General features: G+C 48.8%; 1 protein-coding gene across 3 annotated transcripts in view; it reads right to left on the minus strand.

The window, feature by feature from the left end:
• Positions 1-107: 107 nt before the first annotated feature.
• Positions 108-17,482, minus strand: part of LOC144730037 (glutamate receptor-interacting protein 2-like) — a 91,338-nt gene continuing 73,963 nt past the window's right edge. Inside the window, exons 14-24 of one of the 3 annotated variants that reach the window (XM_078610529.1) lie at positions 16,883-16,952; positions 15,736-15,881; positions 14,916-15,060; positions 13,597-13,736; positions 12,920-13,126; positions 12,066-12,258; positions 11,549-11,660; positions 10,721-10,765; positions 7,379-7,618; positions 6,034-6,180; positions 108-5,125 (exon numbers count right to left, since the gene is read on the minus strand). In XM_078610529.1, the coding sequence (XP_078466655.1) occupies positions 4,964-5,125; positions 6,034-6,180; positions 7,379-7,618; positions 10,721-10,765; positions 11,549-11,660; positions 12,066-12,258; positions 12,920-13,126; positions 13,597-13,736; positions 14,916-15,060; positions 15,736-15,881; positions 16,883-16,952 (1,607 nt within the window). In that variant the 3' untranslated portion in view covers positions 108-4,963. Of the gene's footprint in view, positions 5,249-6,033; positions 6,181-7,378; positions 7,619-10,720; positions 10,766-11,548; positions 11,661-12,065; positions 12,259-12,919; positions 13,127-13,596; positions 13,737-14,915; positions 15,061-15,735; positions 15,882-16,882; positions 16,953-17,482 lie in introns of all 3 variants that reach the window. The other 2 variants (XM_078610527.1, XM_078610528.1) reach the window with 2 other exon arrangements.

Genomic DNA, 17,482 nt, shown 5'->3' on the forward strand with positions numbered 1-17,482 from the left:
ATCCCCTGTGGGCTGGTGGAACCAGGTGGTTCCTACCAGTATCACGTGGAATATGCGTAGCGTTGAACGATACAGGATCAGAATAGCAATAAAAACAAACCGCGTACTAATTTCAGAAAGTTTATTATAAGACGTTTCTGAAGTCACGGCATGTAAACACAAGGTCGAGACTTGACAAAAGTGGCGTCTCGGTTACATGCTCAGAACATTGATCACAAAAATATCTGACCGTGACCACGGGAATCCTCAAACGCCGAATCTTCGCGTGTGGAATCTGCGCCTGGGCATCGTACATTCATAAACTCGTGGACAAACTGCCTCCAATCAGTGAAGCATATGCAACGTTGTCGGAGAAGTAAAAGTTTTATATAAAAATACGCTCACGTCTCGGTCAAACATCCGGATAAATATTTATAAGTCGAAGCTTTTACATGGTGACAAGATATTTTAAGGCAAATAATAACGAAAGAAATCATTGAAATAACCGTAAAATGCATACAATTTACAGGCAAAATCCATGGTATATTACACGCGTGTTCATCCCATCACTGCCTATCGTCAACATCACATTTTTTTGCTTCCAAATATTGACAAAGCAGGATTGTCAGTGAGATTCACAAGAGCCGTTCAGAGCCTGCGCGTTTGTGCTGAAATTAATTCACCAGGACCGACGGCCACGCACCAATAAACACGTGTTTCTGGCATGCAATATTCATCGTGGTGCCAACACGGGAAACTTCAACTCTCGCTCTTATTGACATCACGTCTTTTTGCGCCAGGACACGGAAGCTTCATATTCTTCTTGCACCTGCTAACATAAGGTGGCTTTCCATCACCTCGAGTCGGTTGATAAGTACATTGCGGGGAAAAAAAACTAAACTGCTAGTGTCGTCCCACCGGCAGTTCTTGAAACAGCTCCACTCTGCATTGTGTTTGTGTGTGTACGTTGAAACGTGACCACCGGCTTCACGTCTTCATAAAGACACGGCACGCTCGCGAGTAAGTTGCCTGCAGCGTCAACACGAGGTGGGATTGGGGGTGGTATCGCTGAGCCCTGGTGCGGGTCAAAAGCACTTGAAGCAACAGCAATTATTTCCACATGATAAAGCCACTTCGTTGAGCTATCATTTTGTGGCCAGGTAGCTTCTGAACGAGAGCTATCGAGCTCAGTTTAACACGTAAGGAGGCTTTCGCGACTAATATTCATAATGGAGGTTTTTTTTTGGTTAGATCGCGTAAATATATGTCGTTAAGCCCGCCACCACCCGACACAATTAATTGGTAAGGTTTATCACGTAAGCAAAAATGTCAATCCGCTACTGGTTTAGCACACCTGTGTTGGAGAGTGAACCCACTCGAATTGTAAACTGTTGTGGCTTCAATCTCCAACACAGTAATGAATTGGCATGTTTCGTTTACGTGACAAACCTGACCAATTGGTTGTGCCGGGTGGTGGCGGGTTTAACGACACATTTATATTGACGCGATCAAACCCTCCTAAAAAAACCTCTGGATAAATGATAAGCAGTCTAAAATGAATGATCAGGTGGTATACCCTCCAATAAGGAAGATGTGGCAAGCAGTTTGAGGGTAGAGAGCACACGAACCAGAGGTGGGACAAAGTCATTGTTATGCAAGTCCAAGTCGAGTCGCAAGTCATCAAATTCATGACTCGAGTCTGACTCGAGTCCAAGTCACATGACTCGAGTCCACATCTCATAGGTGGGACAAAGTCATTGTTATGCAAGTCCAAGTCGAGTCGCAAGTCATCAAATTCATGACTCGAGTCTGACTCGAGTCCAAGTCACATGACTCGAGTCCACACCTCTGACACGAACCAAGCACTGAACCTAACTCCTAACCCAAAAGTGCAAGCCACTAAGAGCTGGGTGAAAGTGCTGCACGCCTGATCCGGCACTCACTCTGGAAGCGAGGGTTTGTGGATCACACAAAGATGTCGAAACCCCCCCCCCACAAGCCCACCTGCTGCGAGGTGGCCCAGGATATGGTCGTTCAGAAAAAGTAGATTAAATTCCTGTTTGTGGAGCTTTGAGTGCTTCATCTTATATGCCAACACATTTATCTGGGAGTTCCAGTTTCCTCCCACAAGCTGATTAATGCAATTGGTCAAATATCTTGATGCTGGAACTCTCCTAAAACAAATCTTGAGATTCAGTGGGACTTTCATGGGTAACGTTAATTAAATGAATCTGTTCAAAATGCACAGTGGGTTTAATTATCTCGCGAAAATATTGACTCCACGATTGAATGAAAGAATGCAGAAACGGATGCCTGGGATATGAGTGCGGTGGTGACTGGATATGGGGGTTTGAGAAGTGGGACAAGCAGGAGCATGTGAGGCTTATACGGCGGAGGAAACGTGACGAGATGTTAACTACCTTGCCTTGGACGTGGGTTCGATCCTGACTCTGACGCCTGGATATTTGGAGTTTGCGTGTCTTTCAATCAGCGGTCACGTGGATTTTTCTCCGGGTTCTCCGGTTTTGCCCTCCATATTTAAAAATCAACATCACGCGTTTAGAGTATTTGGGCTGCCAAAAATGTCCACGTGATAAGCCACTTCGTTGAGGTATTATTCGTGGCCTGGTCACTTCTGAAAAAGAGCTATGTAGCTCGGTGGGCCTTACACTGGTAACATAAAAAATTGTTTAGTTTTTTTTGAGTGACACGTGACCGGACGTCTCCCCAAGCCAAGTTCTTCCCCCCCAAGGTGACCACATCTCTCCCGCTGCACCCAAAGGACGTTTTATTTCCACAGCATGAACATCCGTGGAAAATGAAACACATTTTTACAAAATAATGACTCTTTGTTGTGTTCCGGTAATTGAACATCAGCACCAAACATATATGTGGTTTCACTGGCTAAGTAAACTATGCTTTATAAATATTTTTGTATGTAAAGAAATATATTAAATAGATTCAGCTTGTATGCCCTTCCCACACCCCCCCTTCCCCAAAACCCCTTCCTAAATGACCTTTCGATTAAAATGCTACGAATATACTTATGCACAGTTATAATTTTATACTGCTAATGTTACTGTACAGCAGTGGGTTTGATACACATCAAAGTGTGTTTATAAAAAAAGGCACATATAACATTTAGTGGCACGAAAAACAACTTCAAAACCATTCCTATCTTTTTTAGATATGACATCTCTGCTCAGAAACGTAACGCAAAAAAACACATCATCAAAATTGTTCGAGGGTATAACGGCTTACAAAAAATATGACGAGCATGATATTTGGAAGCTATGATTATATAAAAATTAATTATGATAGAGTACTTAACAATGTAAACAAACATACACATGTTTTTTTGTTTTTATGTAGAATATCCAATCCTTTTAATGAAGGCAAGTGGCCTATAGCCAAGTAATAGGAAAGTAGAAAATTAACCCAGCGGCATCTGGCTAGTGGGTTCATATCCCCCCCCCGACTTCCCTCGTTAAGTTATTATTGTGCCGAGTGTAAATCGAGCACATGAAATAAAACAACAAGCTACCGTTGGCGGCTTGTGTTTGTGTGGCTCTCGCACCCAGAAATGCGTGGGTCGACAGCATTTACTGACAACATGCGTGTCTGTGTTAACTAACCACGGTGGAAAGGAAAAAAACTGACTTTAACAAATACAGATTCCCCCCACCCCCTCAAAAATATATGTTATGCACATTAACAGCAACACATTAATGGGCATACACTAACTATTAAGGTTTAACACTGATGTCCTGCTTGTGCTTGAGTTGTAATATCATCTAAACAAATCATTAAATAGTAATACCGTACTCGAAATATTTTTATACAGTAAAGTCTTAATGAGTCTTGAGTTATTGATCTCAAATCAATGAAATGAATCCGTCTGAAGCTTGCTAAATTCAATGATAAATCAGGGCATGATGTACATCGCTAAAAGTTAACCTTGCCAAATTTATTTTTACTCCTGGAGAGAGGATGAAAGAGTTGCGGGTATTGAGGTTCTGTAATGTGCTGTTCCATAGTAAACACCAGGCATTGACCTTGCCAAAGCCAACTGCTGTTATGCTTACAGAGGTGTGGGGCCTCATCAATGTCTAACCTGCACCAGGGACAACAGTGCAACCAGACACCCTTAAAAATAATTAGCACGGCTACCCGTTTAGATGGTGTCTGTATATGGTCATTATTGCATATTGCCATCGCTAAAAATAAAGAATTCCATGTTAATATAATTTGTACCCATTCTCTGCAGGCTCCGTTTTGTCAGAGAACAAAATGTGTACAAAGGCCAACACATCATCACTGGCTTTTTTTTTGCATCAATCCCAACAGCAATGACAATTGGCCTCGTGAAATCTCATCAGTCAAGGGGTCAGCAAGCTGAGCTGTCTCTCCAAATCGGGATGGGCAAGACATTAAATTATGGCTCTGATGGGGTGGCGCAGAACCACTGGTGTCTCCTCGCAAGTTCCTCATCGAGTCATAAACAAACGGTGCTTGGTGGTCCAGTTAGCAAGGGGCCTTCATCAGTGGTGTAGCGTGGTTGGCATGGGTCCCGGAAGAATGAATTAAATGGGGGCTCACGTCCAATTTCGCTCCTAGTCGCAGCCCAGCGCCCAGGTCCCCTCCCCGCGTCCTGTGGACCTCGGTCCGGGTTATCACCTGTCCTGGTTTTCCCAGGATCCTCCTCCTTTTGAGGCAGCTGTCTAGGGCAAATCTGGCTTTTTTAGGCCAGATTCAAAGGTTCAATTTCTTTGCAGATCGTAATCATACAGCGGTCAGCCCAATGCATTTTATTCCAGAATTATGAGATATTCTCTTCTTTCCAGAATACGTCCCGGTTTTTTCTTGTACCTCAGAGATGGCAACCCTAGCCCGCCCCCCTCCCCGTGCCACGGGTCGCACCGCCTGCACGCCCCCCTGGCTACGTCGCTCGCCGCTTGACCCTCGGCCCTCCTCCCCCGACGGCTCACAAGTTCATGGGCCCCGCCTTCTCCTCCCAGCGGCAGCGGCGGTCGCCACCGCCCGTGGCGCCCTCCTTCGCGCTCCACTCCAGCGACCGCTGCTCGGGGCGCACGCGGCTCGGCGGGCTGGGCGGCGCCGGCAGGGCCGGGAGGGCCGGGAGGGCCGGCTGCTGGGGAGGGCGAGACAGCAGTGGGTTTCGGCTGACGACCACCTCCAGCGTGTCGCCACACTCGGCGATGAGCGGCACCAGCAGGCAGCAGTCAAAGTCCCGCGTGTGAATGTCGTTCACCTGCCAAAGGGGGGTCCGGGACGGGCGGGGAATTGAAAGCGCCCGTGGGGGGGTTGAGCCGTGCAAAGAAATTGCCGAGCTCAATATTCATAATAATATATATATATATCTTGTCTATTCAGATTTACGATGTATGTTTACGTACAGCCCTTTGTTTTCCAATTCACTGCTGGATGAGGGCCTCTCCACGTAGTTGGTCGTGAGGGTTATTCGACCACACTTCACCGTGCTGGTCAGTGTGGGTTGATGGAGGCGGGGAGCATAGCCATGGCAGCATAGATGTACTATACAGCAAAGGATATTGCTGCATTTCCCCCTGATGCCCACCACGTGCCCCCCCCCCCCAAGCCCGTATGACGACCTGTTTTATCATGCACAGCAGTCGCGCACCCAAACACCGTCCAGGTTCAACTCTGCCTAGTATATGAGATCTGACAAGATCGGGTGCATGCCGGGTGAATTATTATGATGGGAGTGTGGGCTCATCCGTACATCTGTCCATTCACCCGTCCTTACATGTCTCTGTCTGTCCACCCTAACAACTTTTACACGTCTGTCTATCCAATCATTCGTCCATCCCTCTATTCTTCCATCTGTTTGTCTGTCCATCCATCCATCTGTCTGTTTTTATAACCATCTCTCCCTCTGTCTCACTGTCACGTGTCTGTCTTTCTGTCCACCTGTCCTACCATCCATCTATCAGTTCCTCTGCTCATCTGTTCTTCTGCCCGTCCGTCCGTCCGCCCGTCCGCCCGTCATCTTTCCATTGTATCCGTCTGCCGCACCTGCAGTACGCGATCGTAGGTCCTCAGGAGGCCACTGCACTCAGCAGGGCCGCCGGGCCGCACCGCGTTGATGAAGACGCCACGCTCCACCAGCCCGTCCGACACAGAGAAGCCAAAGTCTTCACCCTCCTCCTTGTGCAGCACCACCTGTCACAGCAGCCCATGCGATGACGGCGACCGCTATAGCAAGAGCACCATCTGACATAGCAGCCCCTGCTATTTCGACGATTTAAACTACTTTTGTATTTGACCAAGTAAAGCCCACTGAGCTGCATAGCTCTTTTTCACCAGCGACCTGGCTATCGCAAAGTGGCTCATCGCGTGGACATTTATTGCAGCCAAATACTCTAAACGCACGTTTGCTGATTATAAATGTGGAGGGAAAAACCGCAGGACCCGGAGAAAAATCCACGTGTGTTTCTCCCTGGCATACCTAATATAATAACCCAGGAATATCCTTAACGCTCGTGACGTCACTCCACATCGACCAGCCCTTCTAATTAATAATCATGAACAGGTTACGTCCTCCACATCAAACAGCCCCCCTCATTAATAATCAATATAAGGTGACATCCTCCAAATGGACACCCCCCCCCCCCCCCCATTAATAATAATTAGCGGCTGACGTCACTCCACATGGGGGGCCGAGGCGCCTCCTCCCCCCTCCTCGGCGTCAACTTACAACCCTCGCTACAAAGGCAGAACCCTCACATCACGCGATCTCCGTCACGCTGTTGAGACATCAAAGTAAAAAGGACGTCATGATGAACAAGGGATTATAACCTTAAAATGCAAGAAGTCTGTGTCACCATTGAAACCTCATTTGCCAGTAAAAAATATGATAATTGTTTTTTTACCCTTCTATCTGGCAAAAAAAACTGACACCTTTTTTACAAGGAGTCCAAAGGAAAGCTGTCTCGGGTGTGGACCAATCAACTTCAAGGACAGTGCATACATTAACAGAGTTATGTTTTTTGTTTGCATTATGACTGCAGGTATTGTGGTCTATGCAAACATGACTCCTTGTAAAAAAGGTGTCAGTTCTGTTGCCAGATAGAAGGGTAAAAAAACCAATTATCAAGTCTGTGTCACCTTACAAATTACACACGCATTAATGCAATGAATATCACGTCGCGGTCTGCTTTTCGCTTGCAAGTTTCAGATTTACTGCAATACACCCGTCCTTGTAAGGGCAAAAGGCCAGTGACATTAATATATGCCCGCAGTATCAACCAGGGCGGCTGCAACACAAATATCCGAAACCTCCACGAGCCAAACTGCAAAGGCGCTGCCACTCAGCCATGCCGGTCTAGAGACAGGACCAGTGGGGGGGGGGGGCAACCACCTTGTGTATTTCCACGGGTGTTGGCGCCATGATGTCCTTCAGTTGGCGCTGGAACTCCTTGAGCTCCCAGGAGGTGAGGCCTCCCGCGTGCGCGTCCTTTCGTGGCCGAGCGCCGTGGCCGTTGCCGTCGCGCCAGGCCGTGCGCGCTCGCGGCCGCGGAGCCTCTGGCTCATCGGGCGAGGGTTCGTCATCGTCGTCTGGTTTCGCGTAGAGTGGAGACATGCCCGACATGATGCTGGCCTGTCGCGGCAACACACACACGCACGCGCACACGCAAGCGTAACGAACAACGCATGTAACACGCGTGCGACACGCGTGCGCAACTCACGTAATGCACGACTGGCGTGGAAAAAAAAAGACGTTTCTGGGAGGCTCAACCGAGTCACATGGTGAGCTGCAAGACCCTGTCATAGCCACAACTCAGTCACTACCCCGCTCGCACAGTGAGCGGCCTTCTGCTCTGTCTGAAGTTGGCCCTCCCCGCTGCTCACACGCCCCCCCACCCACTTCCCCGCCAGCCACGATCACTACACATGCAGCCTGGCTCTTTGCCTCTTATCAGTTAAGCGATAAGGTCGGAAATTATTTAAGCTGGGACAAGAAACCCAATTTATGCAAATTCTTACAGGACACCAGGAAAGCCTTTCTGAAACCAGGACTGTCCTGGCTAAACCAGGTTGTTTGGTAGCTTTATGCATATTAAATACAATAAGTAACACATGGTTTTGTGTAATTATTATGAATAATGCATAATATGGTGTCACATTTTCCAATTAGGAAAAAAAAAGCAAAAATTAGTGTAAATCCCATGGTTAGGTTACAACCAAAAGAATCTCCCCACGTGATACACTTTGACTCAGTGATTCTCACAAATACACATCACATTACCAAAACAGTCGTTTTCACACAATCCGTCAAGTACATCAGTGTCTGGTTAATTGATCACGCATGAGGATGTGGCGTTAACAGGACGCATAGGCAGCGGGTGTTGGCTGTGTCCAAACAGGGTTTAGGGCCCCCTCAAACCTATTTAGCAGCTGTTACATTAAGAACACACAAGCCTGCGCGGTAAAAAAACATAAACCTCTTAAAGCCGGGCTTGGCGAGAAGAGGGAAAAATTCTCAAACTTGCAGAGCACGTGGTGGCATGACGCCGTTGGGTGAACTCGTGCCAGTCTCGATTTAAAGCTTTCGTGACTGCAGGGATTCATCTTCTTGGTTCTTTCGGTAAAGTCACGTAGAAGGGAAATAATAGAATAATAAAAATAAAACATAATAAAATAAAATTCTCACGACGTTTCGGCCACAACGCAAGCAGCCGTCCTCAGGTGAAGAACAGGGCTGTCGGAAAGACAACCCTGTTCTTCTTCAGGGCTGTCGGAAAGACAGCTCTGTTCTTCACCTGAGGACGTCTGCTTGCGTTGTGGCCGAAACGTCGTGAGAATTTTATTTTATTATGTTTTATTTTTAATTAGTTTATTATTTCCCTTCTACGTGACTTTACCGAAAGAACAAAGGAGATCGTGCTCTGCCACTCGGAAACCTTGCAGCCTCTCATTTTTGGACACTGAGTGTCTAAAACATATATATTTATTCATTAAAATCTTTCACAAATATTTCAGCTCCTCCACCTAAAACATTTTTTCACCCGTCACCTATGACAAGACATTGTGCAAATTATGCAACCGATGTTAGAATAGGTGCAGTGACAATGCTGACATTAACGTGGGTGCTGCTATTAGTGTTGCAAGGTGATGCCTGCATGGATTAATCCACAGCCACAGATCCTCTGCAAAGGAATCAGGTTACATTGAAACAATGTCCAACTTGATGCTAAATAGTCACGTCTATATCATGTTTAATAACTTGCTCAAGCAAACATTTTTGAACAATCGAATAACTGTGATTAAAGTGTTTAATCGTGGCCATGTGTTAAACAATTTTGCGACAGCCCTTTGTCAATCAAATTCCGTGTCGATCATGGGGGGGGGGGTGTTATTTGACCATACTTCACCACACTGGTCGTGGAGATAGAGTGGTGGTGCAGTGATTAGCGGACTGTGCATTAAACCAAGCAAACCGAGTTCAAATCCCAGCCAAAGCGAACGTCAGTGGTGAGTGAAATATGAATATGTTACCACCCCCCTTCACTAACATGCATGGCGAAGTATGGTCAAACAACTCCCATTGGACACGATGTAGGGAACACTTAATCCAGCAATGGATTGACAAAGGGCTGTATATTATTCAACGAATGTTTATACTTGAGCGCAATGTGACACAACATTCTACACTTGCACAAATTATCAGATGGCACACTCGTGGGAACGATGTGTTAATTGAGTGGATAACAAATCTGAAATTACATATTTAATCTGCTACCACGAATCCATAAGAAGAAGAAGAACATTGTGTTAATGGATGGACTGCGTCTCATCAGACGAATCTCAATGAGATTAATTTAAATTAGATTCTGGTCATAATTTTAGCAACATGGGAGTATATTTTAATTGGTTGTTTTTTCTCCAAAATATATGTTGATATTGGTGTCAGGTCATCGGGGCGAATCAATTCGCGACGCTCACAGTGTCAGAGAATTGCCTCAAAAAGGTGTCACATTCGTAAAACGTTGCCCCATTTTTGCCCAGTAAACGTGCAACGCTGACCCAATGCTGGCCCAACGTTGGGAGACCAGATTATGGACATCAGCTCTCTGCACACAGTTGGCTGCCTGGATTTAAACCACAAGGCCCCCAGTGGTCTGACACAATATCACTCCTCCAAGCCACCTGATCAGAGCATTTCAAGAATTCATATTTAAATCACGGGATAACATCCTGTAAAATACCATTAATTAAGTCCCCAACGTCCTCATTATGTTATCCAGATTGATATATTTTTTTAGTATGAAACTGTTCCACGTTCTCACCCAAAAAAAGAGTAATGAGAAAAGTTAATAAATTTATAAATCTGCATATAATTAGCATGGTGAAAAAGGTCGGTAAAGGCTTTTTATTTTATTTACATAAGGCAAAGCTAATCACTAATCCTACATGCCGCTGGGTCCTTCCAGTCAAAAACGAGGCCTATCTTGACGAAAACGACCACATTCTGCAGCTGAAAACCCAACTCGCCAGATGGGGCAAATTGAAGTGTATCTTTACGTAAGCATTCGAAAAGGGAAAAAAACAAGCGAGCCGAATGGACAAGGTGAGAAAATTCGTCAGAAAGTGTGACATTCATGCAGCCGAAGAGGAAAGCGGTGACGAGCGAAAAGCCGGCGTTGCTTTAAGAGAAACAAAGCGGGCCAATTCTAAGCAAATATTCGCCGAGGATGGATACCATGAAAGCCAGAGCCTGCCGGTTCAAAAGGCTTCCCACTTTGTCCTGCAAAAAAAAAGACAAGGCACACACACACCTCGTGACCGTCCCACAATTACGCAGTTTTCCTCACCCTGGGCGTTGGAACCACAGCGTAAAAAAAAAAACGGGTCAACAGAAAGAAGAAGAAAAACCCATCGCAAATCATTCTGAATTAGCGCGGTGGAAGTCGGGGATTAGGACTGCATCGGGGCGGCTTTGACTCGCAAAGACAACCATTGTCGTTTAAGCAGGAAATGCATAAAGACTTAAACACTAGCAGGACTAAATCTAAAAATGGTGGTGGTCAGGGCTAAATGTCTCACTTTATTTTCCAGACTGCTGCTTGGCTGACTTTGAGTAGAGATGATCGACATAAGGCACTACACCACCAGAGTTCAAGGTGTACCTGTCTATGATAATGCTAAATTAGTGCACCCTATGTTAATAAAATGTGGCGTGCCAAAATTAATTCCTGCAACAGCGTTATGGACTTGTTCTATTTAAAATTAAGCACTGCTGGTGATGATGTGATGGTTGGCTACGTACGGTGCGAAAAAAGTTCAACATACATACATACATGGAGGTCCGTTGAGATCAACTTTGCAACAGTAATGGGCTCCAGCAGACAGAGGGAAGCAACGGTGAGGTGTGGGGGAAACAACGGCAGTGGCCACGATGACCTCTCGACCTCTTCTCTGCAAGTGCCGGCTACGTGCTGGAGGCAACTGACGAGTCAAGATGCGAGCGCCGGGCCGGTGAGTGCGCGGTGACACGTGGGTCGGGGGTCAGATGCTCGTCGCTCGGTACCTCGAGCTCACGCAGCAGCCCCGCCTGGCCGCACGTCTGCAGGTCCTCCAGGGCTTGCGACCAGTACGCGTCCTCCCGCTCGCCGTCCAAGCGCTCGCAGCTGCCGGTCAATCTGCAGGGCACGGCCGCTCTACATTGATTCGTGTCATGGCAGCGGGAATGTTGCGCGCTTAGTCTGCCACGTGGGACAAGCGAGGCCCAGAAGCTGGGCTACGAAGAATGGAGGAGGTGGACGCGGGACCGACCGATTTCATTCCTTACACCAGGGCCCGTGTCACGACTGGCAGAGACTGCGTTGTTTATGTGTCTGTGTAAATAGAGCGAGGAAACTCTTACGAACGAAGAGGCGATAGTTGATGAGACTTTGGGCTGTCTGGACCAATATTTACGAACAATTCGGAACTCTGAACCGGTTTAAATGACCACACTGTTTACCAATGATGGCAGCAATGATGATGGCGTTGACGTTGAGGTTGCGGGGGCAGACCGCTGTTGATCCACCGCACTGTGTACCCACCCGGACGTGTGCCGCTCCCACTCGTCATCGCCGAGCGCCCTCTCACAGCCCCGGGGTCGCGCGCCGCCGCCGCCGCCGCCAGGGGACTGAAGTCCCCGGTTTTCCTTCCCGTCCCTCGCGTCCCGCGTGTCCCTCGCGTCTCTCCACGTCGCCGAGTGCTGCGGCAGCCCCCGAGCGGAGCCAACTCCGTTCCCTGTCTCAGGGGGGAAAGGGGGGTGAGGGGGGTGACCCCCGGGGGGGAACGATCGCGGGCGGCATCACAATCATACCGTGGGGAGAGGATCAACGTGTCCGTATGCATGTTGAACTTTAGGGTGCTACTCGCTCACAGCACTTGCCCCAACAGTCTGTTGAGGCTATGAGGGGGGCGATGTTTGTCTCTGTTGAATTTCTTTTGCACGGTGCGTAGCCAACTGTGCTAAATCGGAGGTGCATCACCACGTATGGATACGATTGGCGTGGAGAGTGCGGTTTTCCAGAAGAACTCTCCCGTGCCGCGTGGCGAAAGGAAACTCATGAAAGGAGGCGGCGCCGGACCTCGCCACGGTGTCGAGATGTTAACTACCTCGCCTGGTACACAGGAGGTCGTGGGTTTGATCCCGACCATGATGCTTGTATATTTGGAGTTTTCACGTTCTCCCCGTGGTCACGTGGAATTTTCTCCAGGTCCTCCAGTGTTTCCCTCCATATTTAAACTCAACGTGCGTTACAGCATTTGGCTGCTATAAATGTCGACGTGTTGATAAGCCGCTTCGTTCACCTATCATTTGTGGTTCGGTTGCTTCTGAAAAAAGAGCTATATAGTTCGGTGGGCCTCACGTGGTAAAAAAGAAAAAGTAAAAAAAAATGTCAACCTTGCGTGCCGTATCCACTGTCCGTGCCCGAGCCGTCCCACGAGCCAGTGGCGCTGTCCAGGCTCGGCACAGCGCTCAGCAGCTCGGCCATCTTGGCAGCGCGCCGCACACTGTCCAGTTCCTCCTCCTCGTCCTCCTCTTCCTCCTCCTCCCCGTCGCTGCCCTCGGCCAGGGCGCCCGCGCCGCCCGTCAGCGCGCGGTAGGGGCCTGCGCATCGGTGGGAGAGTTGGCGGCCTGCTCGAGGTGGTCTCTCGCGTGCAATGCCAGAGCCGTGCTTTACGACGGACGTTGGGACGAGAGCTGGCCACGTGGCTCAGAGGTCACGGCGCTGAGCCCCGCACCGCTGAGACACCCTGCGCTCGAATCTAGATGCTAGCCTCCGATTACAAGCGGGTTCTCTCACAAGCGCAGTGAGTTGATGGTCTCGGCCCGGTCACTAAATGATAAAAAAAACGTGATAATAACTTTTTCATCTGGACTCAATTTGGCTAAATTCCAGCTCCGAGTGAGAGATTGACTGCCAAGTGAAGAACAATTATCCCCGTGTGCAGACGATTCTCTCACACGAAGGGTCACACTCCGAACGAATTCCGCACTTCGCCTTGTGACACGACACCCGCCGATTGCGCGATCGGGATAAAGTTGGGACTGGCGTGGGGGGGGGGGTGGGCACTCACGCTCGGCGAGTTTGCGTATGCGCAGCGTGACGGTCTCTCCCGCCGTCTGCAGGAGGCGGATGGCCTCGCTCAGCGGTTTCCCCTTCAGGCCGACGGCGTTGATCGCCAAGATCTGGTCTCCGATGTGGATGGCTCCGGTCCTGCGACGCAGCGCGGGTTTCAAAAGGCCCGCGATTGATATTTGCAGCATTTTTATAGATTTTTTTTTTACTCCTCAAAAAGGCAAAGATCCCCCGTGTAGCCTTAACAGACTGTAGGCAAGTGCTGTTAGCGAGCACCTATAAGGGCCGGCACGGCACACGAGGGGGTGGGTGGTCAACACCACGCCCGGCCGCCTTTGTCTCCCCAGTGGCGGTGTTGGCACACCGCACCAAGTACTCATTTGAGGCTGAGTCGACCTAGGGGAGGCCCAGGCCCGGTTCAGATCATCGTCACTGGTGTTGGCCGTGAACGGGAATCGAACCCGGGTCGCCAGGTACATAGCGCAGCGCGCTAACCGCTACACTACGGGTGAACACACACGGACGGCCATCACGTGCGGACACAGGCAGAAAGACAAAGAATCCTTATCGAACACTCCTTGAGCAAATGCTGTTAGCGAACACCTGTGAAGGTCGCCAAAGCACACGAGGGGGTGGGGTGGCCATTACTATGCCTGGTTGCCTTTGTCTCCCCAGTGACGATGTTTGTACATCGCATCAGGTACTCCTATGGGAGGCCCAAGACCGATTCTCACACTACTGCTTCCCACACATGCACACACACAGGCAGGCACACACAGCAAAGTTACATGGAGTGGCAGGTTGAAACGCAGCTGCAGTGAGATTTCACATGCCGTGCATTTTGTAGAAGAGCATTTTGTACGAATTTGTAACAACCATCCATCTGTGCCGGGAGACACTGCAGAAACCATCAGCAATTTCTATAAGATGCTTGAAATCAGAATCTTTATTTAAACTGGAGGAATCCGATGAGCTATGAAGCTCTTTTTTAGAGATGTCCAGTAGGGGACGGCTCAGAAAGTCACAAGATATATATCGGCTGAACCCCAAACACCTTACCAAACACAATTTTCCTTGCACCACTGCCCTCGTCTCCCCATCCCTAGCGGCGATAAGCAGCGCTTGAACCATCGCCAGAGCTGGTGGACCTGTGGGAAAATGCCGGATGAGGCCTCCTCCTGAGTACCACCCTCCCCTCCCCGCGCCCACCGTCTCAGATCCTGGCACCTAGGGACAACCCACCCCCCCCAGCAGCTGCGGCCACTGCACCACGACCCCTCGCGACCTCCGCGGGGGGGCCCGAGCGGCAGCAAGTACCGTTCGGCAAGGCCGCCGGAGGTGAGGCCCGAGATGATGATGGGGTCGAAGGGCTCCTCGGTGCCGGAGATGGTGATGCCGAGTGGCCCTCCGTAGCGCTTCAGCTCCACCGTGTAGCTGATGGCGCCCGTGCCCTCCAGCTCGTCTGCACGGCCGGTGGGTCGAGAGGAGGAGAGGAGCGACGGGGTGAGGTGCGGTCGCCCCAAGGGAGTTCATTCGAAGATCCGTTCCTTCGGGCCCACGCAGGTTTTTGTAGGCCCTTGTTGTGAGGACTTGGCAAGAAAACTTTAAAAAAATGCCAAATTTTTACGAAATTATATTTTTTTAAAAAATGCAGGCATACATATACATATATATTCTGAAATGCTTTGTATATTAATCGATATTAATCACGTAATAGGCTTTTACCCTTTAAACTGGTACAAAAACTGACACCTTTATACAAGGCATCATGTTTGCAATAACCACAACACAAGCAGTCAAAATGCAAACATAAAGAAACAACTCTGATAATGATAATGATATGCACTGTCCTTGAAGTTGATTGGTCCACACCCGAGACAGCTTTTCTTAGAGCCTAGTCTCCATTGGTGTTGGATCAGATGACGCCAAAAGGCGTATTAATCACACCTCCGATACGTACGGTTGGCTCCATACGGTGCGAAATAAGTTCAACATACATACGTAACATTTAATAATTTCATTATTATTCACCCCATACATCACGTGTCGAGCTTCGTTCAGTTTTCTGTCACAGCAATAACGAGGGCGATACAAAGTAAAACAAATCCTCAGTACACGCCCGAAGACGAACCGAGACCTGAGTTGTCGTCGTCCTTGCGGATCTTGAGCCGCACGAGCTCGTCGCCCTGCCGTAGGATGTGAGCCGCGTCCTCCATGGAGCAGTGGTCTAGACGGACGCCGTCGATCGCCAGCAGCTGATCGCCCGGCTCCAGAGTCCCCGTCCTCACGGGGAAGCGACACCGAGGTCAACGATTTAGACAGCCTGGTCCGACGATCAACCGTGTCCCTCAGCATAGACAAAGCCTGGTCTATCAATCAACCGTGTCCCTCAGAATAGACACAACCTGATCTATCAATCAACCATGTCCCTCAGCATAGACACAGCCTGGTCTATCAATCAACCATGTTCCTCAGCATAGACACAGCCTGGTCTATCAATCAACCGTGTCCCTCAGAATAGACACAACCTGATCTAACAATCAACCATGTTCCTCAGCATAGACACAGCCTGGTCTATCAATCAACCGTGTCCCTCAGAATAGACACAACCTGATCTAACAATCAACCATGTTCCTCAGCATAGACACAGCCTGGTCTATCATTCAACCATGTGCCTCAGCATAGTTACAGCCTGATCTATCAATCAACCATGTCCCTCAGCATAGACACAGCCTGGTCTATCATTCAACCATGTTCCTACGCATTGTTACAGCCTGGTCTAACAATCAACCATGTCCCTCAGCATAGACACATCCTGGTCTATCAATCAACCATGTTCCTCAGCATAGACACAGCCTGGTCTAACGATCAACCATGTCCCTCAGCATAGACAAAACCTGGTCTATCAATCAACAGTGTCCCACCGCATATACAAGAGTTGAGTCTAACACTAAACCATGTCCCTTCGCTTACATATGCTTAGACCAGGCTGGCCAAGCATATGACCCACTTCTCTTCCCTCGCACTGCTCGGCTTTGGGATTCCCTCCCATCGTCACTATTCCCAAGTTTTAATGAACCTTACTCAATTCAAGAAACGTATCGACTCTTATCTATCGCTGCTTCAGCAGTGTTGTCTGTTGCTAGCTGCTTGGAATTTTGGCATTTTGGGTCCAGCATGCCAAAAAAAACCCAACCCTTATAGACATCCAAACTTAACATCACCGTTACCGACCCACTTAGGCTGGGCAGCGAATCACACGGCGGCTTAAGCCGCGGGCTCACCGATGCGCAACGCTGCCTTTCTTGACGTCGGAGATGACGAGTGGATCGCCCGCCTTGCGGTAAGCCGGTGCTGAGAAACCACCACAAGCACCACGAGTGAGACGGGTACGAGGAACTGAAGCCCCCCCCCCCTTCTCTCCTCTACCCTAGTGCGGAGAGCGGCTGGGTGTTGACAAAGCACTAGAGGAACGGCTGAAATGTTTGAGAATGAGAGAGGGCGTTTAATAAATCGGTGCCCTTCACTGATGTGCGGCCCCCCGACAATACACAAGGAGTTAAAACATCCCCCACCACCATCATCACCGTGCTGCTGTCAAACCCAATGGTTTCAAACGTGTGGCGGACCTCACGCTGACAATGTCTTATCGGCGAAAGTGGCCCCTGTATTGGCCATTTGTTCAGCTTGTTTTGAAGGCCCATCATCTTTGGGCAGCAATGGCATAGCCCTGGTCTCATATTTGAAATGTTCTACAAGTAAATGAATATCTTTAGTTACTGCCTTTTGTCAATCCACTGCTGGATGAAGGACCTCCCCATGCCACGGGGCGTCTATGGGCGTTATGGGTTTGCCGTCACATGCAAGCCACTCATTATATTGGA

Source organism: Lampetra planeri, chromosome 34 (genome assembly GCF_965212315.1).
Source record: "Lampetra planeri chromosome 34, kcLamPlan1.2.h2, whole genome shotgun sequence".
Classification (NCBI taxonomy): domain Eukaryota; kingdom Metazoa; phylum Chordata; class Hyperoartia; order Petromyzontiformes; family Petromyzontidae; genus Lampetra; species Lampetra planeri.